Source organism: Bubalus bubalis, chromosome 3, assembly GCF_019923935.1.
Source record: "Bubalus bubalis isolate 160015118507 breed Murrah chromosome 3, NDDB_SH_1, whole genome shotgun sequence".
In the NCBI taxonomy this organism is placed as follows: domain Eukaryota; kingdom Metazoa; phylum Chordata; class Mammalia; order Artiodactyla; family Bovidae; genus Bubalus; species Bubalus bubalis.
The window spans coordinates 17246228-17271002 of NC_059159.1; the positions used below are offsets into that span (position 1 = coordinate 17246228).

The 24775-nt window shown below is 52.0% G+C and overlaps 1 protein-coding gene across 2 annotated transcripts in view; it reads right to left on the reverse strand.

Annotated features, from left to right (window-relative positions):
• The window catches only part of CRHR1 (corticotropin releasing hormone receptor 1), a 53071-nt gene extending 28562 nt beyond the window's left edge, over nt 1-24509 (reverse strand). For both annotated transcript variants that reach the window (XM_025279913.2, XM_006060681.3), the window contains exons 1-2: nt 24171-24509; nt 144-231 (exon numbers count right to left, since the gene is read on the reverse strand). In XM_025279913.2, coding sequence (XP_025135698.1) covers nt 144-231; nt 24171-24203 — 121 coding nt within the window. In that variant the 5' untranslated portion in view covers nt 24204-24509. The remainder of the gene's footprint in view (nt 1-143; nt 232-24170) is intronic.
• Nucleotides 24510-24775: the final 266 nt, after the last annotated feature.

The window sequence follows — 24775 nt, forward strand, 5'->3', positions numbered from 1 at the left end:
GATTGCTTGGAGCCCCAGAGAGGAAATCCCTCCACTATCCCTGCCCTCTTGCCGGCCGTGTGTAGGTGTTGGAGCCCTGGGGGAGATGGGTGGTGGGGCTCTGGGGACCTGGAACCTTGCCGGAGGCAGATGGGCATGCTCACCAGAGATGTTGCTGGCCACAGACAAGCTCTCGCAATGCTGGTCCTGGAGGGAGGCAGAGATGGAGTTCAGCCCCAGGAGGAGAAGGGCCTGTGGGCACAGGAGGCGAGGGAGTCGGTTAGACTGTGCCAGGAGCAGTCTGGACTGCAACTTCCTGCCACTTCTAGTCTCCTTCCTCCTCCGTACAGTCTTATCCAGACACACCTCCTTCTCCCACCAACCCAGCCTCCCTGCCCTCCTGCCCCGTGTCCTTCTTGCCTACAACATCTGGGGCTGCCCTGCTATCGGAGGAACCTGAAAGAAGGCAGGTGACAGCGGGAGCCCAGGTTCCCAGGACAGAGGTGAACTCTCCCTGAGGACAGGGAGGCTCTGCCTGATAAAGCCACCTCCATTCTCATGGGATCACGAGGATGGCACAGCTGTGTCCCAACACACACCCACACTCAGACATACAGACACACAGAGACACACACATCCTCCCACCTGCCCCCTGAGCACCCCTCCCCTCCCCTGGGCTCACAGAAGACCCCCAATAGTGAGCCTACCTCCCTGCCTCACTCCCTCCCCAACTGCAGGAGGTCAGGGCCCTCATCCCTGTCCAGCTAATTAGTGGTCACTGCAAATTGTGCCTGAACCATCTACCAAGTCCTTTTATATCCACGATGATACTTCATTCTCTGTGGGGCAGGTGTGGCTGTCCCTGACGAGGAAGCTGAGGTTCCGAGAGGTGAAGGGATAAATCTGTCTGGAAAGATGGCTGCCTTATTCCCGGGACAACCTTTGCCTCTTACATCCCTGGGGACTCTGTATCACTCTGATTCCAAAATTTCGGCCTCCTTGGGGACAGTAGCATGGGCTCCATGGAGGGCCGACCCTTCTTCAACTAAACCCCCACACAATCACTGTGCTCCCTCCCTTGAGGTCAACACCCTCCCTGTGGATTTAGAGTCAAGAGACCTGGCGTCCAGCCCCAGTTCCACTGTGTTGCCATGGGCAAGTCACTTGACCTCTCTGTGCCTCAGTTTCCTCACCTGTAAGACTGGCATAATAGCCTCCCCATCTCCCCAGGCTTACAGGATGCAGGGTATGTAGGAGTCCTTTGTAAGCAGCACAGCTTGCTCCAAGAGGGCAGGGATTTTATTTTATTCATTGCATTTAAATTTGCTGAATACATTAATGGGTTACATTATGTTTCAGGTCTACAACAGGCACTCAATAGGTCACGTTGATTAATTTGAACTTGGTGATTCTCATTTAGTCAAGGGTTGGAGGCTAGACAATTGTTTCCCTAGAGATTTGATTTGTGAAGGGCTAAGAAGCATGTGGGGGTTTGGGGTAGGGAAGGATGGAAATCAGACCCTCCCCCCAGTTGTCAGGACATGGGAGCCTGGTGACCTGCAGAGCTCTGTCTCCCTGACCTCACGGGAGACTCCTCTCCACATCACCACCCCTGCTCCCTGCTCTTTATTCCTGGGGTCTCCCCTCCCTGGGACTCTCTCTTACCTCCCTCCACCCTCCATGGGGTCTCGGCCCCAGCCCATTTGCAAACAGTTCTGCAAGATTCACTGCAGAACTATTAGGGGAAACAGTGACCAAAACCTCCAGCCCTGTCCAGGCAAGACAGTAACCACTCACATGAGTTATCTTACAACAGGAGGTCCTGAGAAGGAACTCAGAACTCACAAGCGACCACCAACCAGAAGAATTCAAGAAAATCAAAAGGAGACAGAAGACAGATGCCAGTCCATATGTCCTACCAACCTCCCAGAATCCTTCTTGCTGGAATCCATCGTGGTTGAGCAATGTGTGTGCCATCAGCAAGGACCCTGAGTCAGATGGATTGGCCCCAGACAACCTGGAAACTAACCCCATCACCATAAAATCTGGGACTGCAAGCCATGTGGCAGAGCAGTTCTCCTGGGTTCCCTTACCCTGCTGCTCTCTGCCTGGGTGCCCCTTCCCAATAAAGTCTCTTGCTTTTTCAGTACATGTGTCTCCTTGGACAATTCATTCCCAAGTGTTAGAAAAAAACCCACTCTTGGGCCCTGGAAGGAGTCCCCCTTCCTGCAATAGGACTTCAGACAGAGACGCATAGATCTGGAAGTAGCCTAAGCCATTTCAGAGGAAAATGGGACCGGGAGAGAGCTTGTCCAAGTCCCACAGTGAGCAAGTTTCAAATTTAGACCCAAGCCAGGGCGGTGGCCAACGCCACCGGCAAGCATTTGCAGCCTTCACTGGCAGGGCTAGGACTAAGGTGAGAAGAGCAAGGAATTCCTTTCAGGTGCAGAATATAAGGGGTGGAGGCTGAGCACCAAAAATCTTAGTAGTTAGATACATAATATTTTAATGCAATATTTTTTTAAATTCTACATCAATGCCATACAGATGGCTAACAAACACATGAAAAGATGCTCAACATCACTCATTATCAGAGAAATGCAAATCAAAACCACAATGAGGTACCATCCCATTCCGGTCAGAATGGCTGCTCTCAAAAAGTCTAGAAACAATAAATGCTGGAGAGGGTGTGGAGAAAAGGGAACCCTCTTACACTGTTGGTGGGAATGCAAACTAGTACAGCCACTATGGAGAACAGTGTGGAGATTCCTTAAAAAACTGGAAACAGAACTGCCTTATGACCCAGCAATACCACTACTGGGCATACACACTGAGGAAACCAGAATTGAAAGAGACACGTGTACCCCAATGTTCATCGCAGCACTGTTTATAATAGCCAGGACATGGAAGCAACCTAGATATCCATCAGCAGATGAATGGATAAGAAAGCTGTGGTACATATACAAAATGGAATATTACTCAGCTATTAAAAAGAATGCATTAAAAAAAATAAATAAAAAAAATAAAAAGAACGCGTTTGAATCAGTTCTAATGAGGTGGATGAAACTGGAGCTTATTATAGAGTGAACTAAGCCAGAAAGAAAAACACCAATTCAGTATACTAACGCATATATATGGAATTTAGAAAGATGGTAACAATAATCCTGTATGCGAGACAGCAAAAGAGACACAGATATATAGAACAGTCTTTTGGACTCTCTGGGAGAAGGTGAGGGTGGGATGATTTGGGAGAATAGCATTGAAACATGTATATTATCATATGTGAAACGGATCGTCAGTCCAGGTTTGATGCATGAGACAGGGTGCTTGGGGCTGGTGCACTGGGATGACCTTGAGGGATGGGATGGGGAGGGAGGTAGGAGGGGGATTCAGGATGGCGAACACATGTACACCCATGGCTGATTGATGTCAATGTATGGCAAAAATCACTACAATACTGTAAATTAATTATCCTCCAAAACAAATAAATTAATTAAAAAAATTCTACATCAATGCAAAAAATTCCATGATAAACAACATATAAAAAGCTTTTTTTTTTTTTTTTTTAAGGCAGGCTCACTACCAGTGCTGGGTCCTATTGGAACCTGGCATAAAAGGAAAAATCAGTGATAATATTAAAATATTATTTATCTTGATGTGCGATTTTGGGCAGCTTTTTAAATCCCATGCTTGAGAAAAATGTCTCACTTGCCTGACCCTAGTCCCGGCCTTGTTGCTCATGTATCTTCTCCCCAGACTGGTCCCCACCCACTAGCCCAGACTCTCCCCACCCCCCACTGGCACCACCCGCCTTCCGACTCCTGTCTGATGACAAAGGCAGATCCTGATCCCTTCTCTCCCACCCTACATTCCAAGACAGAACCGAATACTCCCCACTCCAGGTCAGAGCCTGCCCAACCCCCTGGCCTCTGGTAGGAAGTCCCCGGCTCCCACATTCACCCTGATGGTTCACCCCCTTTGCCCCCTCAGTGCTGAGCCTGAGCCCGCAGTGGGCTTTGTTGATTCCCTCACTGGCACACTCCACCTGTCACATCATGAGGGTCTTTCTGATCTAACTGGGCCAAGCTCCAGGCTCCAAGCTCACCCTGGCCCTGTGCCCCCATCCCATGCCCAGAGCTTGGCCTCGGCCAACAGAGCTGGGGTCAGCTAACTTGCTCCTGGGACCCAGGAGTGATTAGAACAAACCCAGTCATTTCTCTGGCCCCGTGGAACTTCCAACATTTTATTAATCAGTAATTAAACTTCACGGTCCCCAGAGATGGCAAATTATCTTTACCCTCATTTTCCAAATGAAAAACGCAGAAGCAAGAGAGAGGTGGAGGCCACCAGGCCCGCCAGTGGCTCCTGCAGGCTGAGCGGAGAGCAGCGTCCATGCTGACAGACCTGCTGTCAGCTGGGCACAGTCAGCAGGCGCCCGGCTGTGAGCTGTCCCCCGGGAGGGCCGCTCCACTGGGATGGCCAGAGACCTCTTCTAGAAGCGGACTAGGGACCCCTAGCCCTGGCTTGTCACTCACCCCTGCCTCTGCCACCTCCCAACACGGACACATGTGTACACACACACACACAGAATGGAAATGGGGCTCCCATAGCCAACTCAGCCACAGGCAAATTAAAGAAACCGGTAACACCCTGTATAAAAATATCAGCCCTGCTTCCTGGCATTCTACCGCTATCCTAAGCCTGAAGCTGCGCTTTGTGCTTTGGTCTTTCAGTTCTTCCTTGAAAGCATGCCATGTTTTATTCGCACTGAATTACTTATGGTTTCCCAGCACACGGGGTCCTGCTGGGGTCTGCCCACTCCTCACCCTGGCTCACCCCTTCCCCTGGTGAACTCTGCAGCCCTCAAACATCAGGCCCAGAGCCCCGCCTCTTGGCAGCATCTCCCCAACCCTCCAATGCCAAGCAACTCTGTGCCCCATCCATGCACCCAGGTCCCCTCCATACACACACTGCTGCTGCTAAGTCGCTTCAGTCGTGTCCGACTCTGTGCAACCCCATAGACAGCAGCCCACCAGGCTCCCCCATCCCTGGGATTCTCCAGGCAAGAATACTGGAGTGGGTTGCCATTTCCTTCTCCAATGCATGAAAGTGAAAAGTGAAAGTGAAGTCACTCAGTCGTGTCTGACTCCCAGCAACCCCATGGACTGCAGCCCACCAGGCTCCTCCATCCATGGGATTTTCCAGGCAAGAGTCCTGGAGTGGGGTGCCATTGTCTTCTCCATACACACACTAGACCCTGGCAATCGGAGAGCTCAGACTAGTCTCAAATGCATGGAATTGCCTCTATAAAAGCATTTACGCACCAGGGTTCTAATTAGATGGCAAATACACCAGCCAGAAGGTCTTAGCCTCGAATCTTAATGTCTTGGGGTTCAACAAGGAGTGAGCAAATCCAGATTCATCATGAAACCAAAGCAAATGCCATGGCACGACACCCGTCCTTGGCTGGCTGCCTATAACCGTGATCCTCACCTCTCATGGATGCGCTGGTTCACAAAGTCATTTTCTCCCAAAAGAAGGCTGGGTTTGCATTATGCCAAGAAAAAGGCTTATTGAAATTCCCCAACCAGTTTCCCCTCTCAGGAAATCTCAGCTCTGTACAGAATCTGGATCTAAGCCACCTCTGGCTCCGCGGAAGGGTTTGTCACGCTCCTGGCTTATTCCTGAATCATACTTTCATGAAAAGTGCAGAGTTTTCCTGTGTTCTTCCTTCCACCATAACACTGATCTCCTCTTCAACATTCACTAGTTTTCCAACTCTGCCAACAGGAAATTATTACACTGTAGGGGCAGACAGGCCCCTGGAGTTTCAAGGATGTTGCTTGCTTTCTTCTAAAGCTGAGAGTTTTTAATCTGGGGCCCACAAACACACGAGGCAGGGTGAGGGGCATGAAACCCTGTGATTAAATGCAGAATGCTACATGTAGGGACTTCTTTTGTGGTCCAGTGGCTGGGACTCTGAGCTCTTAATGTAGGGGGTTCGGGTTCAACCCATGGTCGGGGAACCAGATCCCAAATGCTGCAACTAAAAGGTGGTCCAGTGATTAAGACTCTGTGCTTCCACTGCAGGGGCTACAGGTTTGATCCCTGGTCAGGGAAGTGCTGCGTGCCATGGGGTGCAGCCAACAAAAAAGAACCCTCAGGCCGCAACTAAGACTCGGTACAGCCAAATAAAATTTTTTTTTAAAAGAAGAATGTTGCATGTAAGGCCAACGATTTTCGGGGGAGGGTAAAGAGCTTCCTCCACTGCTCAGTGAAGTCTAGCACCCCAAAATATGGCCAGAGCATGTGATAAGCGGGGTCACATCAGAGGCCTGGGCCTCACCAAACTGGACACGTCATCCTCTCCCAAAGTTACCAATAGTGGCTTTGACCTAAGAATTGCTGCTTTCTTTGGCGTCCCTGTCATCAGCCCTGGCCACTGGCTCCTCCTTTCAGAACCATTTTTGACAAACCAAGTTTTCAGGACTTTGTGAGGTGGGAGAGAAAACCAAAATGGGGCTGAGGATCTGAAGCTGGCGGGCTCACTCACGAGGTAATGCACCCGCCTGGCAGCCCCGAGGCCCCAAAATAAAACCTGCACCTCAGCTGCAAATCTCTCCACTTGCCAAAGAGCCAGACCTTGAATGTTAAATCTGGGAAGGCCAAGGGCGTGCTGTGGCTTAATCATAGCATCACATAAAATGACACGGGGTCCCTGACACGGGAGGAGCACTGAGCTCCGGAGAGCAGACAGGGCAAGTCTCCTGCTCCCCATTTCAAAGGGGTTGTGGCTCAGCAGTAAAGAATCCACTGGCCAATGCAGGAGGCTCAGGAGACCTGGGTTCAATCCCTGGGTCGGAAAGATCCCCTGGAGGAGGAAATGGCAACCCCCTCCGGTATCCTTGCCTGGAGAATCCCATGGACAGAGGAGCCTGGTGGGCTACAGTCCATGGGGTTGCAAAGAGTCGGACATGACTGAGCAACGGAGTACGCACACACACGCACGTACAGTTGAACTGCTTTTAGTGCTGAGTGGAGGTTGGGGTTCAGTAAGCAGGCGTTCTGGGTCTGTCTTTCAAGTGGATGAAAGATGGAGGAAGACAGATCAGGGCAGGGCATGGGAAGAAGGGATGCAGAGGAGAGGGGAGGGCGAAGGACCCCGAGGAGAGTGTGGGTGGGCGGGCCGGAGTCTGACAGCTGCCCCCTCCAGGCTGCTCCAGCTGCTGCCCATGCCCCACCCCCTGGCCAGCGCAGAGTGTGGCTGGAATTGAAGCTGCCACCCCAATTCCCAGTGTGACTTTGGCATAAAGGTTAATCACACCCAGAAAATGCTTATTAGAGACCATAAATAACTACGCTGCTGAGGCTCAGTTTGGTCTTTAAGGGACAGAAGCACAATTTCCTTTGATGGGATGATCTGGTAATTAACCTTTCAGGGAGAGTCCTGAAGGGCCACTGGAGGCAACAGGCACCACCCTCACCTCTCCAAAGTTCACGAGGAGCAAGGAGAAGGGGGTCAGCCTTCCCTTCCCTTCACAACCTCTGATGCTCAGCCTGGGAGAGCCCCAGAGGCCCCCAGAAAACCTCTCCTAGGGGCCAGGGACTGAGATGGCTGTCCAGCAGAATCACAGCTTTAGCATTTGAGAGTGGTCTTCCAGCGAGATTCTTCCCCCTTCTTCTGGGCTCTGAGCCCAGTCCTGCCACTGTCTGTGTGGGCAAGTCACCTCACCCCTCTGGGCAATACCCTCTTCCTTACCTGCATTACAGAGATATAGGCCACCTGACTGGTTGGGCGAATAATGAGAGAGATGCTTTCTGGAATTTAAAGACTCCTACAAGTACCCATAAGGGTTTCCCAGGTGCAGCAGTGATAAAGAATTCACCTATCAATGCAGGAGGCACTAGAGATGTGGCTTCAATCCCTAGGTCGGGAAGATTCCCTGGAGAAGGGAATGGTAACCCACGCCAGTATTCTTGCCTGGGAAATACCATGGACAGAGGAGCCTGGCGGGCTACAGTCCATGGGGTTGCAAAGAGTTGGACACCACTGAGTGACTGAGCGCGCACGCACACATACACACACACACACACACACACACACACACATACACACAAAGTGCCTATGGAGTCACAAATATGACTGGGTCACTCTGGGCCTAGAATCTTTCTTGGTTACCGAGAGGGTTGGACTAAAACAAGCTGTTTTGGTGTTCCTCCCAGGCCCTGGGGGAGGGGCTACAAAGGAAAAAAGGGGTTTTCAGCTTAAAGGGAAAGTTGTTTTGATTTTTGTCTCCTGTTTTTTTTTTAAACCATCCAACTAATTGACCTCACCGAGCTCCTTGTTGAACTGGGATTCTACATTCAAGCAGGCCAGGATTCCTTGATTTGAAGAAAAGGAAACGAATTTAAAAGAGGCGGGGAAGGACACATAGACACACAAACAGACACAGATACACACACACAAAGGAGAATGGCAAGGCAGGGTGTGCATGAGTGCAGGGGGATTAGAGGAAGGGTCAGCACAAGGCGACGATGTGGGCAGGCTTCCGGGGGGAGGTGAGCTGGAGGATGGCAGAGCGGCCACAGACTGTGAGAAGGAGAGAGAGGGCTTTCCAGGCGGGGGAGGGGGGTGGGGAGAGGTCCTGAGGTTTGGGGGCAGCACAGACCACCTGTGGAAGGGCTCAGACACTAGGCTGAGATGGATCCATCCGACCCGAAGTGCGGAGGTGGATTCCTGAGCATCAGCTTGTCATAGCTGGTCAGTTTCATCATTTGTAGGTACAGAGACAGACCCAGAGCGGAAGAGTTGTATGCTCAGTGGAGACCCTTCAGTAACTGGGGGAAGAACCTGGGCCTGGCTGCCTTCCCTGGCCCAGGAGACTGTGGCAGATCCTGACTTGGGGCCAAAAGCTGCCCAAGTGAGGCCAAGACTGCAGCCCTCCCTGGAGGCCACCAGAGGCAAAAGACCCTCAGCGAACACTGCCGCCTGCTGGCCAAGGAAGGAAAGCCCACTCCTCCTGGGTTCTGGGGTCCCCTGGCTCCGCAGCCCAAATATCTGACCATCCTGACTCTGCTTTGCTCTGTGCTATGGTCTTTTTCAGCTTTATTGAAATGACATGTAACATTGTATAAAGTTAAAGTATACATGATGATTCGATACACATATATATTGCAAAATGATTACCACAATTAGTTAACACATCCATTATCTCACGTAGTTACAATTGTGTGTGTGTGTGTGTTAGAAACTATTAAGATCTACTCTCTTAGTAATTTTCAAATACTCAACACAGTATTGTTAGCTACAGTCAACACGCTGTCCATTGCACCTCCAGGATGTATTCATCTTATAACTGGAAGTTTGTATTTTTGACTACCTTCACCCATTCCCACATCTCCATTTCACTCATGGCAATCACCAATCTGTTCTGTTTCTCTGAGTTCGAATTTTTTAGATTCCACATATATGTGAGATCATAAGGTACTTATTGTTTTTTGTCTTATTTCACTCAGCATAATGCCCTCGAGGTTCATCCATGTCATCACAAATGGCAGAATTTCCTTCTTTTTATGTCTTAATAATATTCCACATTTTCTTTATCCATTTATCCATTGACAGACGCTTTTGTGTTTCCGTATCTTAGCTATTGTATTATTGTTCAGTGACTAAGTCGCATCCGACTCTTCGCGACCCCCTGAACTGCAGCTCGCCAGGTTTCCCTGTCCTTCACTATCTCCCAGAGTTTGCGCAAACTCATGTCCATTGAGTCAGGGATGCCATTCAGTTATTTCATCCTCTGCCGCTCCCTTTTCCTCTTGCCCTCAATCTTTCCCAGTAACAGGGTCTTTTCTAATGAGTTGGCTCTTTGCACCAGGTGGCCAAAGTACTGGAGCTTCAGTATTAAGTCCTTCTAATGAATATTCAGGGTTGATTTCCTTTGGAATTAACTGGTTTTATCTCCTTACTGTTTGCTGTCCAAGGGGCTATTGTACACAATTCTGCAATGAACACAGGGATTCAGATATCTCTTCAAGGTAATGATTTCATTTCCTTTGGATACATACCCAGAAGTGGGACTGCTGTATCATATGGTAGTTCTATTTTTAATTTTTTGAATAAACTCCATACTATTTTTCACAGTGGCTGTACCAATTTACATTCCGACCAACAGTCCACTGAGGTTCCCTTTTCTCCACATCCTCCCTGGCACTTATCTTGTCTTTTTTATAATACCCATTCTCAGATGTGAGATGATACTTACTGTGTTTTTTATTTGCATTTTTCAGATTTCATTGGATTATTTGCAGGGCTCACTTTTATCTGGAGGGGTGCTTTTGCTATTGAGTTGTATGGGTTCCCCTTATATATTTTGGATATTGACCCTTCATCAAAGCTGTGGTTTTTAAGGTAACAGCCTGTTTTAAGCAAAGCCAGGAGAAGAAAATCTAAATATGAAGAAGAGGAGGGATCATAAATCAAGATTTCTTTAGAAAGCTGGCTCTCCCGTTGGATTTAAAAATCAGGATCTGGTGTGCAGGAATAAAACATATGCGCAATCAACTCTTCGGAAACCTGTGTGCCTACAGGGGATATATCTGTAGAGACAGAATGACAATACGGGGGAGGTGCAGAGCCCACAGTTGTGAGATTTCTGCCCTGCACAGAGGTGCCAAGTAGAGGGGTCTATGGGGGCTGGAATTGCAGGCTGCACATCAGCAGAGCTGGGACCCCTGGGGGTGGGGTGCATTTTCTGATTCATGCAGTAGTGCTCTAAAGACTAGCCTGAGTGAAACCAGACTTGGGACAGAGGGTGGTGATGCCAGATGCCCCTTCTTAGCCCTCTTAACTGACCCAGGACTTCTGTCCCTCCCCATCACCCTTCCCCCCTCCATCCGGCCCCAGGTCAGCTCCTCCCCCAACAGCCTCTGCCTAGGACAGCCACAACCTCAAAGCAAAGAGCCTGTGCTTTCCCCAAAGTGGGTGAGCAGTGAAAGATTATTCTATTCTAGGCCATTGAGAATTAATTTATTGTTACATTTAATTAACTTAAATTGCTGTTGTGCAGAGAGGAATAAAATGGAAAGGAAAATCTCCTGCCTACATTTCAGGGAGTGGGGCACACCTGGGGGGCTCCCGCCTCCAGGCCTTCGCCCTGAGGCCCTGGGTTCAGGATGCACCCTGCCCCACTTCCCTGCTACTTCACTCCTTTGCTCCCATAATAAGCCCCCCGCTACCCTGCACGAATCCTCCAAAAGAGGAGGTACAGGTTTCCTTTCCCTCTTGACCTCTAGCTCCAGGGCATAGCCTGGCTCCCTGTGGAATTGAGGGGTAGACACCTGTGCAGCCCTGTCAGCTGGGGGCTCAGGAAGGGTGCATCTCAGTTCTCACAGGGCAGTGGAGCTTGCTGGGGCTCTGATCCAGCCCCGGCCCCTGGGAACTGCTCAACTGGGAGCCGCTCCCAGACGCCAGGAACCCATGAGGGGGCGGGAGAGGCATCTGCTGCACGGGGAGACAGAGCCGAGGTGTTGGGGACGGCGCGGAGACACCAGCCACGCAGGCGCCACTATCAGTGTGCTCGCGCTGGGCCCACTCTCTGACAAGTGTGAGGTGCGGGAGATTTCGGTGTCGGCAGGAAAGGGTTGTCCTTTAAGAAGCTGCTTTTTGAAAGTGACGTGAACACGTATATTACCATATGTAGAACAGATGACCAGTGCAGGTTCGATGCAAGAGGCAGGGCACTCAAAGTCAGTGTTCTGGGACAACCCAGAGGGATGGGCTGGGGAGGGAGGTGGGAGGGGCGTTCAGGGTGGGGGGACACATGTGCACCCGTGGCTGATTCATGTCGATGTATGGCAAAAACCACCACAATATGGTAAAGTAATTAGCCTCCAATTAAGATAAATTAATTAATACAATTTAAAAATTGAGAAAGAAAAGACGTGAAGCGGTGTGCGTGGGGGTGGGGGGGAAGGCAGCATGAAATCATCAGACGGATGACAATTAATTTCTGTGAGAAAACCGCTCAAGGGTCCGAGGCTGTTTTTTCCTGGAGAAGTGACTGCCTTCCAAGGCCATGAGGGGTGGTTTAAAGGGGGCTGCTGAACCACCCAACCCCACTCAGCAGGGAGATTCAGGGCAGAGATCAGGAATAATCAAATAATCCTCCATAAAACGGCCAATGGCCCTGCCTGTTTCTCTATCTGTAAAAGAAGTGAATTAGACAAAATCGGAAGTTTCAGACCTGTGCCTGGCAGCCAGGAGAGAGAAAATTCTGCTTCTCGGGCTTCCCCTTAGAGACCTGGGCCTGTGGGGTAACCTGGGGGTGTCTCTAGTTTTTCATCTTCTCCAGGTGATTCTGAAACTTCACCAGGATTGAAAGAGAACCGCGCTGGCCCAGTGGCTCTCCACTGGGGGCAGTTCTGTCCCCTGGGGGATGGGAGGCAATATCTGGAGATATTCTGGGTTGCCATGACTAGGAGAGGCTACCAGCATTTCATGGTGAGAGGTCAGCGACGCTGCTTAGCATCCTCAGATACACAGGGCAGCCCCACAAGGAATTTGTTGTTGTTGTTGTTTAGTCACTGAGTCACATCTGACTCCTTTGAGACTTTGAGAGGCTGTGGGACTTGCCCAAGGTAGCCCGCCAGACTGCTCTGTCCCTGGAATTCTCCAGGCAAGAATACAGGAGTGGATTGCCATTTCCTTCTCCAGAGGATCTTCCTGACCCAGGGATTGAACCCATGTCTCCTGCACTGGCAGGTGGATTCTTCAACACTGAGCTATCTGGGAAGCCCCAACAAGGAATGGTCCCTAATGTCAGTGGTGCTGAGCAGGGGAAACTCTGGGCTGGAGGGTTTTGCAGCTCCCTCTCAGTTCTGGAAGTCCTCACCTGCAGGCCCATCATGGAAGTTGGGAATGTGGAAGGAAGATGGTTACTGGGAGGAGAACCCTGGAGAAGAATGGGAGGACAAAAGTGGGGATCCTGCAGGACAAGAAGAGGCTGCGATCTCACTCTGTGGACTTGGACTGGTCATTCCCCCACCTCCTAGCCTCAGCCTGAAGGCAGGAGACTGGCGAGAATGACCCCTCTTGACCAACGGATGGGAGGTCCTTCCGCTCACTGCTGTCCTGACACAGCCAGGTAGCCACCTGTGGGTGCAGCCAACGCTAGGGATCAAGCAGCACAGGAAGGGCATGGACGGATGTGGCATTTCCCACAGCCAGTGGGCAGGGCTCTGCCAGCCTGTCCCCCACCCCCCCACCCCCCGTCCAGTTCCTCAAAGCGGGAGACAGAGCTGAACCTGCAGAAATCGCGCTCCCTTATCTTGGGTGAGCCCAGCGACAAGGGCTAGAACCAGCGTGGGGCTAAGTCCTACAAGCTGTGGGGTGAGCCCACCACAGAGGAAGGACTTCCCTCGTCTCACCTGAGCTCTGTGAGTGTCATGGGTCGTCCCCCTCCCTGCTCCCCTCCAACCTTGGTGGGCGATAAAGGTGTAGCTTGATGAGTAAGAACAAGGCGGAAGAGAGGCCCATCCAGAACCTGCCGAGTGGTAAGGGCTCTGAATGACAAAGGTTTCCACCCTCCCGGACAGGGGTTCTTTTACTTCTTCCTACTTGGCAGCCCAGCCCAGTGGCTACAGCACTGAGTCTTCCAGCAGGAGACACACAGGGGCAGGGCTGGTTGGCAGCCAGACTCCCTTGAAAAGTGAACCAGGGATTCTGGGCTGTGCATCCTGGCCCCAAAGAGGGCTTTAGATCAGCACTGCTGAAAGAGTGGTGGGGACCGGTGTGGGGCTGCAGACTGCTACAGAGAGTGACATCTGGAAACGTTGGTGTGAAGTTGTCTTTGCCGTGATCTCACTGAACAGGGTCTAGACCCAGTTCAGACGTTGTCCAGCTCTGCAGGAGAGTCGTGTGGTACAGGCTGCATGGTCGTCATGCACAACAAGCCCAAGTGCCATGGATTGAAAAGACCCATGTGGTTCTTCCCCATAGCTGGCTTGAGAAGCCCCGCTTTGCAATGGCCAACTCATCAGGAAAGGCTCCATGGAGAAGGAGAGTCTTAAGTACCTGTCGGGCTCAGCATTAAGGGGAGGAGTGAGTGGGAATGAGGGGGACAGTGGAGGCGGGGGAGGGATCTCACCGGGGAAAGCAGCAGGTCCCACTCAGGAGCTTTGGTGGGGTCAGGCCCCTTGCCACACAGGCATTTCCTCCTTAATTCTCCATCGTGGTCCAGAGGAGGGCCAAGCCCAGACAGGCTGTGGGACTTGCCCAACGTCAGCCAGCCAGGCCTCCTGCCTCCTCAACTTTAGGACAGTTGAGGGAGACTCCCTTAGGGATGCTCTGCTTCTCAGGGGTGCACATGTGCCACTGCCTAGGCCCAGAGTTTCACAGTCTGGCAGCAGCATTCATGATAAGACCACTGAGGCCCAGTAACCTAGAGAGAAAGACACCAAAGCTGCCCCACCCCCACCCACAGGGAGCTGGAGGGGAGGGATGTGGATTGAGAGATGGGATCCCATGGATGGAGCCAAGAATGGGCCCACTCCCTTTCACCTGTGTCCTCTGCCACCTCTGCCTCGCCTGGCTATTCCTGCCTCTTAATCAGCAGAACTGGGACAATGGCAGGGAGGGAGCCCCAGCCTGCCCCCAAACCTCCTTCCCAGCCCCTCCTTGGGGACTAAAACACCCTGACTTGCTCTCTCAAGACCCCAGGTTCTGAGAAGGTTCTTGCTTCTCTGTCCTCAGCTCCGCTCCAAACCTCCCTCTGGCAATGTCTCCTACCAGCCCTGCCCAGAACCCCTCATGGAACAAAATGCTGTCTGTGCTTTTATACGTGGACAAAAGCCTCCGGTGCTATGGGGATCAGGGATGGAACACAGGGCAGGACCAGAATCGTTAAATGTTACTAAGTGATGCCAACGGTGTAGCACTCGATAAGCCACGGAGTCATAAATGCACACGCAGAGCCGGGGGGATTTATCCATCTAGCTTGCCATTTCTGCCTCCTGTCGCCATAGCACCTCCATGCACACAGATAAACGTTCATTGGGGAGTGGGAGGGGGAAGATGCCCTCCACTGAATTCAGTGTTTATTGTACGCCTGCAGTGCTTGGAGTACTGGGCTAGGTGCTGGGGACGCAGTCCTTTTTGTTTTTTATTTTCAAGGGAGTCCTCCTGGCCCAGGCAGAGCTCAGAATCTACAGGGGGACAAGGGCTCCAGTTAGATGAGAGACCAGGGGTCCATGCGGGGTCTGGATGGGAAATGTTTTGAGCATCCTGTGGGGGAACACACCAAAGAGTTGCAGGTCCCCTGTTGTTGGGGAGCCCAGGCTCCACCATGAGCTAGAGGCTCACATGAGGGGCGGGGAGAGCAAGCAAAGGACCAGTGAGATTAGCCTGGAGGGCTTCCTGGAGGAGAGGGTAGTGATGGTTCAGAAAGAATTTGGTGGTCCTGTTAGACACGACTGATGCAGAGAGACTGGGGAACAGGGCTTCCTTGGTGGCTCAGTGGTAAACAATCTGCCTGCCACTGCGGGAGACAAGGGTTCGATTCCTGCTCTGGGAAGATCCCACATGCCACGGCTAAGCTCACGTGCCACAATTTTTGAGCCTGTGCTCTACAGGCCAGGAGCCACAATTATCGAGCCCACGTGCCACAGCTACTGAAGCCTGCATGCCCTAGAGCCTGTGTTCTGCAACAGGAGAAAGCACTGCAGTGAGAAGCCCACGCACCACAACTAGAGAGTAGCTCCCGCTTGCCGCAACCAGAGAAAGGCCCTAAGCAACAAAGACCTAGCAAGGCCAAAAGTAAAACTAGTAAATAATAAAATAAACAAATGTGCATGTGCGCTAAGACGGTTCAGTCGTGTCCGACTCTGTGCAACCCCATGGACTGCAGCCCGCCAGGCTCCTCCATCCATGGGATTCTCCACGCAAGAATACTGGAGTGAGTTGCCGTGCCCCCCTCCAGGGAATCTCAAAATTATATTAAAAAAAAAGACTGGGGAACAGAAGCCCTAGAAGGAGGAACAGTATGGCCAAAGGCAGGCAACTGGCAGAAATGAGTCTTCTGTGGGGGTAGAAAGGAGGGAGGGCTGGGCAGAGGCCCAGAAGAGCGGGTGGGGAGGTGCGGGGGTATCTGGTTCTTTCACACTTGGAGTAGGACAGGAGGACTCCGTGGGGTCGTGCGTGTGGACACTGGCACAGAGGGAGCTCAGTGAACGATGCATCTGGCCAGAGAAGTTGGACAAAGTGGAGGGAAAAGGAAGGAGGGGACAGGCAGGAACTCAGCCCAAGTCCAGGACACAGGCATCCCTCCATGGACCACCTCTGGGCCTCCCGGCCATGCATGCGTGGCCTAAGGCATGGCCATAGAAATGGTCCAACCTACTGCCCACTCCCACTGTTGACCCCATGGTCCCTGGAGGCCCAGCTGCTCTTCTGGGTGCCAGCCCTCCAGCCCTGGCCCTGAGTAGGTGGGTGCCGCATGCCTGTCTCACTGGTTTGACTGTACAATAGCCTCTGAGGGGGTAGCAATTGCGGGGATGCTGTTACTAATGCTGCAAAGGACTCCTGGAGAATCCCAGCGTGTGTGTGTGTGTGTGTGTGTGTGTATAAGAAGGAGACGGACTGCACACTGGGGACCAGATAGAACCTCAAAAGCAACAGGCTTTGTTCTGAAATGGGCGCTGGGAAGCCCAGCCCAGGGGGTGCTGGAGGGTATGGGGTTGCTCCTTCCCTTGGGCAGCCTCCACACAGCGTGACTCAGGGCATCCTGACCCTGGTGCCTGAGGAAGGTGTTCCCTGCAGCAGGTTAGAGAGGGTGAGGGTAATTCTTGTAAGAAATGGGGAAGGGGGTTTCCAATAAAAGCCATCTCTGGCCTCAGTTCTCCTGGCTGCTAAAGAGAAAGCACGAAGCTAGAAAGGCCAAAAAAACCATGCACTTCTTTGCTTCACCTCTTTCTCTCTCCTTTTCTCCCTCTCTCCCTCCCTCTTTCTCTCCTCTTTTCTCCCAACCTTTCTGTCCTGATCTCTCCCTCTCATGCCAACTTTAGCCAGCGGTTTCCATCTCTACAAATCTTTGATTTCTCTCTGTCTGCATGTTCGAATCTTACATAATAAAATTCTCGATCCTGAGCCGGCCCACGGGTGCCCAGCTGGGCCTTTGTTTCTGCCTGTGGGGTCAAGGCCCTCAGTGCAGGGGGACATTCTGCTCCTTAGATAGCCTGGGACTTTCCTTTGATCCTTCCCCAGGGTAGCCAAAGCCCTCCTGGGTCTAGTTTCTGTCTCCAGCCTGCACTGTTCAGCCCTCTGATCCCTGGTCCTTCCTCTGTACCCCACCCAGCTCTGTCTGCACAGTGGGGGGGCTGCTGCAGGAACAGCTGGGGCCTCTGGAAACCACTGAACCCTTCACACACCTGCCAAGGAGACTGGGGAGACACAAATCGAAGCTGGGGAAACCCTCTCTGTCAATGGAAATGTCATAGCCATCTCTTGACCCAGCCAGTCACCCTGGGCAGCCTGCCCTCCAGCTCTTCAGCTCCATGGACCTGGCAGGGATACTGAACAATACGTTGTCCCAAAGGCCTGACCTCCCAGTGCTTAGAGGTTCAACTAAGTCTCCCACAGTGCCTCCAGGTAGCTCTGCTACCTCTTAAAACTCACTATGGATGGGCTCCAAATTGTAGTCTGCTCAGGAAGATCCCCTGGAGGAGAAAATGGCAACCCACTCCAGCATTCCTGCCTGGGGAATTCCATGGACAGAGGAGCCTGGCAGGCTACAGTCCATGGGGTCAAAAAAGAGTTGCACATGACTTAGCGACTAAATAACAGCCTAGAACAAAAGAGGCCTCCCCTGGTTCTTCAGGCACGGAAGCAGCTGGACCAGTCTGGTCAGTTTCTGTCCTGGGCTTTGACCTAGGCATCCTGGCTCCTGGCCACACTGGCTGGAGGACGGGAAGTGACTGCCAGGTGAAGGGGAACAGGTGTGTACCCCACAAACCCCACCTCTAAGCACCTCGCTGGGGCTGCTCCCTGGGGCCGGCAAAGCCAGACGTGGGACTGGGATATTACTTGTGTATATAGGGAAGATGGAGCATCCACAAAACACTTCATCTGTCCCTAAAGTGGCTTCATGGCTGCTGGGTGGGGAGCTGCCAAAAAACACATTCAGTGAAAGCTTGTGAGTCGGTGGTTCTGTCTGTGTTGAGGGGACCCATCGACCAGACCTGCATCTCCCCCCACCCACTTCACAGGAAAAGGAAGGGCACATTCATATTCCCCCAAGTATCCCTCTTTCCCTTCCTCCATCCCTCCCCAACCTTCCAGTTTCTTAATGTTGTGGAAGCCGACACCAATTACTTTCAAAAGAAATGTTTAATAATCTGTTGCTTAATAGAACCCAGCTAGTTGTTTTCAAAATAATTGTTTGCACCAGTGAATTAATCATTTTGTATTATCCTCCCTACATGTCTCTAGCCTTATTGTCAAATATTTTCACGTCAGAGATGCTCAGAGGGCCAACAGCAGGCACCTCCACCCTTTGCCCTTCTAGCTTGGCTGAGCACAGGGGCAAGAGAAGATTGTACATTGTTAAGCATTCCTTCCTCTACCTCCCTTTCCCTCACCACTCCTCCTTTCACTGTTATTCCTTGGATTGATACAATTCAGTAAAGATTTATTAAGTGACTATTATAGTTAAAATTTATTGAGCACCTACTGTGTGCCAGACAATGTGCAATTGGGCTTAATTTTACACTTGATATCTCATGAAGTCATTATGATGATCCCATAAAGTAGTTTTCCTCTTTTAAAAAAATTTTTAATATTTATTTATCTTTGACTGTGCTGGGTCTTCCCTGGTGGTCCAGTGGCTAAGACTTCATGCTTCCAATGCAGGAGACCCCAGTTCAATTCTTGGTCAGGGAACTAGATCCCACAGGACGAAATGTAAAGATCCCACGTGCTGCAACAAAGACCCAGCACAGCCAAATAAATACCAAAAAATAAAAAGTATGCAATGATGCCACTTCCAACGGACTCTGCTGACAGGGGTTCTGGAAGATCTAAGCAGACAGGAGTTATTTGTAATTAACAAATTCACTCATTGAAGATCAAACTGTAGCTAAGACTTGGCCTTAGCTCTGAAGTGGGTCTTTGTTGTTGCATGGACTTTCTTCAGTTGCAGTGAGCAGGGGGACCACTCTTCGTTGCAGTACAAGGGCTTCTCATTGCGGTGGCTTCTCCAAATCACCAGGTGCTACATTGGCTGCTTGGTGCTTCCTTTTCCTTTTCTTTTAAAAATAACCATAGGGACTTTGGGGGCAGTTTCCATTTTTTCTGCATCAGAGACGGCTTTTCTGCTAGGGTGGTTTTGGCATCTCTCAGTCTGTTTGGACATGACAACTGCATCTCGTGGGAACAGCAGCGGGTCCTCTGTGATCACACAACACTACACTGAAGGAAGCAGCAACGAAACTATCCAGCCAGCCAACAAACATTCGTGAAACGCTTACTACGTGCGGTTTATTCTTAGGCCCAGTGCTGTGAAGGGTGAAAGGTGCAAAAATGCTAGATGCTGAATGTCCAAGAGGTTTTCCTGGTTGTTTTTTTCCCACATCAGCTCATTTTCTACGAAGAGTGGTCAACTTGCAGCTTTTTCTGAAAGCAAACTCTGTGCCAAGAGCTGGTCCAAGCACTTTGCAGGTGTTGATGCAGTTCATCCTTATCTCAACCGTATGAGTTAGGTATTGCCTCCATTTGACACATCTTTCACAGAGATGTGAAATGTAAGAGGGAATCTAGTCAAATACTCCTGTTCACAGAGAAACTGAGGCTCAGAGAGGAAAAGTGACTTACTTGAAGTCACACAGGCATAGCTGTGAATGATGTCAGGTTTGCTGACTCCCAGGCTGAAGGTCCTTCCACCCCAAAAGCTGCTAAAAATGATCAACCCTGTGCCTAACCCCTTCCTTCTAGGTCACATCACAGCTGGGGCTCAGGCCCATGGGCTCATAAGCATTGTGGGCACTTGGGGTGCTGCCAAGGGGCACCTTCACCCTCTAAACTCCTCCTTTGCAGCTGAATCCCACTGGCTGCTGATGCTTTCCAAGGAGCCAAATGTTAGAGAGGGTGAGAAATGGATTTTCCACTTGAGTTCATCCTCACTGGTCGTTGGTCAGTGTCCTGCTCTTGCTCAGTCACACAGTTCTGTCCGACTCTTTGCAGCCCCATGGACTGTAGCCCGCCAGGCTCCTGTCCATGGGGTTCTCCAGGCAAGAATACTGGAGTGGGTTGCCATTCCCTTCTCCAGGGGATCTTCCCGACCCAAGGATCAAACCCTAGTCTCTTGTGCCTCTTGCATTGACAGGCGAATTCTTTACCACTGGGAAGCCCCTAGTGGGTGTTCTGCTGCTGCTGCTGCTGCTAAGTCCACAAATCTATGCCTTCCTTAGGAACTGGATGGACCCGAGACATGCCCCTACGCAGGGCTGGGCATATCAAATCCTGACGGCTCCCCTCTCCTCCTCTGTCCCTGGACTGTGGCCATGCCAGCTGTCCCCACATCCCACGGCTCACTTTAATATATATATATATTTATTTATTTATTTGGCTATGCTAGGTTTTAGTTGTAGCATGCAGGATCTTCAGTGACAGGATGCTAACTCCTAGTTGCAGTATGTGGGATCTAGTCCTATGACCAGGGATTGAACCTGGGGCCCCTGCATTGAGAATCTTAGCCACTGGACTACCAGGGGAGTCCCCGACACGGCTTACTTTTTTGCCCTCATTTCCCTTCTTGCCCAGGCTCCCCTCAAAACCTGGCTCCACATTATTTGTCAAAGAAGCAATTGGGAAATGGCCCCGAAGTGCCTGGATACAGACATGGCAAAAGAGCCTCCCCTCACAGGGAACACAGAGATGTTGAGGTTCTCCCTCTCGAGGCCCTGGAACAACATGGGACGGACTTGGGCTGCGACAGTGAGAGGACTTTCCTAAGGGCAACAGCTGTGACCAAATGTGCGCTTGAAAAAAAAAAAAATGCTTGCAGGGATTATTTTCAAAATGGCAACAATAGCTGTGTTAGGAGGGAGAGATTGTAATAATTTTCCCCTCTGGTTTTCAAACTTTGTGTAATACTGCTAGATTGCTTTTATGGTAACAGCCATGAAACCAGCTCTCTCCGTGGAACTCACTTTCCCAAATAGCCCACCAGGCCTTGCCTTCTCCACTTCTCACACTCAACCAAACCCGCTGTTCTGAGTCACACTCGAGTCTCCCTTTGAGGACCTGTGGCTGTTGGGTTGGAGATTCAGGGTGCTCGGTCCCTGGCCCTCCCCTGGGGGTAGAGACCATATTTTACCTGTCCCCTTGGCATCCACACAGATTCATGCTCATCCTCTCTCCCTCACTGACATATATATACAAGGCCCCTCCCATGCACACGCACATTCTCACTCACGCACATGTGCACACACTCTCCCCCAGTTCTCTGTAATCAGTACAGTGTGATGCCCACAACAGGGGCCCCAGAGCAGATCCTTCCCACCTTTCCTGATACTGGCTGACTTGTTGAGGGTTAGACCCGAATACTGGATGAACCCCATCTAGATTTGGGTTTCCCTGGTGGCTCAGCGGTAAAGAATCTGCCTGCCAATGCAGGAGACGTGGGTTTGATCCCTGGGTCAGGAAGATCCCCTGGGGAAGGAAGTGGCAACCCACTCCAGTATTTTTCGCCTGGGAAATCCCATGGACAGAGCAGCTTGGCGGGCTACAGTCCATTGGGTTACAAGAGTCAGACACAACGTAGTGACTAAACCACCAACCACGACCACCCACCTAAGTTCAGATGTTCATACTGACAAAACTACCTGAGTTATCTCTCATCTGGCAGAAGTCAAGGAGATTTTAGTGGCTTCAAATATTTTCTGGTAAAAGCTAACAAAAGAAAGTCTTAGAGTTGAAGTGCCTGAGTTTGAATTCCGGCTCCACCATTCACTGGCTGCATGACCTTGAGCAAGTTACAGAGCCTCTCTGTGCTTAGGAATAATTTCGGCTTCCCAGAGCTGTTAGGAGGACAGTATGACTTAATATTTGTAAAGCAGGTAGAACACTACCCAACAAGTTGTATATGCCATATAAATAAAAGAAGAAAGTAATTATTTAAATGAAACTGCATTAGCTGACCATTCATTCACTGCATCTTACTCATTCAGTACAAGTTTACTGAGCACCTACTGAGCTCATTAGGCCAGACATAAAGGGCACACATCCCACGACCTAGCAGGAAGCACACACACACATACACACACACAACGACAACAGTAAGAGAAAAATTTTTTTCTTTTAGAAAAGCATCATAATTCTAAGCAGAAATTTGCACATGATTCAAAGAAAGTCCAGAGAAAGATCATTTACCTATTACCATATAAACTCAAAACCAAAAACCTACAGTTCAATCCTTTGAATCTGTTTGAAACCTTGAATTTTTTCTGTTTTGTAAATTTAGGCCCAGGTTTGGTACACCCAAGAGCGACTTCCCTTTCACTTTTCACTTTCATGCATTGAAGAAGGAAATGGCAACCCACTCCAGTGTTCTTGCCTGGAGAATCCCAGGGACGGGGGAGCCTGGTGGGCTTCCGTCTATGGGGTCGCACAGATTCGGACACGACTGAAGCCACTTAGCAGCAGCAGCCTTTGGGAAAATATTTCCGTTCAGTGCCACCTATTCAAGTTCTCCGGATGTTTTTCCTCCTGCTTCCCTCCCTGGGTCTCCCTGATCACCCAGAAAATAAATTCTGGGTTCGCCCCTAGTCCCAGTTAAGGTGTGGGGGAGGGGATATGGGTTTAATCAGACCAACCTTTACTCATTTTTAAAAAACTAACGTAACTATTCGGGAGAGGGACAAAGAGAATAGAGGAAACCTAGGTAACTAATAACGTCTCAATTGATGACCAGGCAGCAGTTGCATTTTTAAATCTTGGTGGTTTAACTCAAATCACTTTGCGTGCTACATACGTACAGCTGGTTTAATAACTGATGGAAAAATGGAAATCGGTCAATCCGCACCCCTTCCCCAAATCCATTCTTTTGAGTGTAATCGCTTTTTAAATGCGCTGAATCCCATGAAGCCGCTGTCTGTGCTCAGGCTATCCACTCTGACCCTGCGGAGTCGGGATCCTCAGACGAGAGCCTCACACGGCTCCCTGGTGGCGGCGCCGAGGCCCACCCACTCCTCTCTCCGGCTGCTGCATGCGCGCCTACACCCCGCAAGGCGAACCGCTTTGGGAATCGCCCGGGACCTGCAAGTGGCGGCCGTCACTAGCTGTGGGCCGGGGTGTCGACCCCCCAGACCTTCCCCGGGGCCCAGGGGGAGCCCTCGTCACCCCCGAACTTCAGCGGACAGACATGAGATCTGTCCGGACGAGAGATCTGTCCGGACGAGAGATCTGTCCGGACGTGAGATCTGGCGACTTTCCTAAAGTCCGGGAGCAGGAATCGCGTAGCCAGAGCCCGGACAGGAGCGAGCAGGCACAGGGACCCGCCAGTGCAAAGGACCGGAGAGCGAGCGCTGCGATCCCGCGGGCTGGCCGGCAGCGGTGGCGACGGCGACGGCGGCGGAGCTCGGTCGGCTCTCCGGAGATTGCGATATTGATCCAGGGCTCGCAGGCGCGGGGGACATTTATCTCCCCGGACTTTAAGGGGCAGGAAGGAGCTCCCAGGAACAGGGCGGGGGCGCGCCGGGGCAGATGGGGAATCCTCCGCCCCCTCCCGAGCTTTCCGTCCCGGGACCCGGGTCTACACGGGACGGGTGGGAGGAGGAACCCTGAGTCGGTTCCCAAAGCCTAGAGCGATTTCCCTAGCAGAGCTTGTTGCCCGGGTGGGCGGACCCCCCCGACCCCCACCCCCCAACACCAGTCAACATCCCCGCAGCTTCGCCACAATGATGTCTTTCTTTTTTTTCCCACCTGAGTTCTCCCCTTACCGCTCAACGCCGGCTCCAGAGGTCCAAGAAGAGGGAGTTGGCCTGCCCCTTAAACCCCGGCCGCCCCCGGACCTGGGCACAGTTCTGCTCAGTGACACCCAATCACACCCTCCGCATCACACCCACTGCCCACGGAGCCAGCCCTGCGCGCCCGGAACTGGGGGCCCCCGGTGCTCGAGGGCTGACTGGCTCGCTCTTACCTTGACAAGCCGGAGCTGCGGGCGCCGTCCCATCCTCGGGCTCGCTCGGTCACCGTGCTGGATGCCTGGGTCCCCGGGACATCCCGGCGGGGGCGGGCTCGGGCTGCGCGGGGTGGGCGCCGAGCTTCTGTGTCGCTGCCGGTGGCGGAGGTGCCCGGCTCCGCGCTCTCCGGCTCCGCAGCCCGGCCCGGAGGGCTCTCGCTCTCCCCTTCCCGGGTAAGTCCAGCCGCCGCTTCCTGACTCAGCCCGGCCCGCGGCCGCCTGTCGCCCGCCGCTAGCCCGCCTCGCCCCCGCCGTCTCCCCCTCGGTCCGCGCCGATACTCGCCGCGGCTCCCCGCCCCCTCGCCTGGGCGTCCCCTCCCCTCCTTTCCTCTGCCCTCCCCTCCGCTCCCTCCTCAGCGCCTCGCCCCTCCGCTCCCTCCCCCGCCCCGCCTCCTCCGCCCCGGCTCGTTCCGGGGGCGGCTCCCCGCGCCCTAACGGCGCTGACCCCCTTTCCTCGAGCCGGGTTTGCGGCAATCGGCGGGGTGCACTGGCAGCGCTGGCGGCCGCCGCAGCCCGGGGAGAAGCTGGGGGGGGGGGTGTGGGAGAGGAGGCAGCTTCCCTCC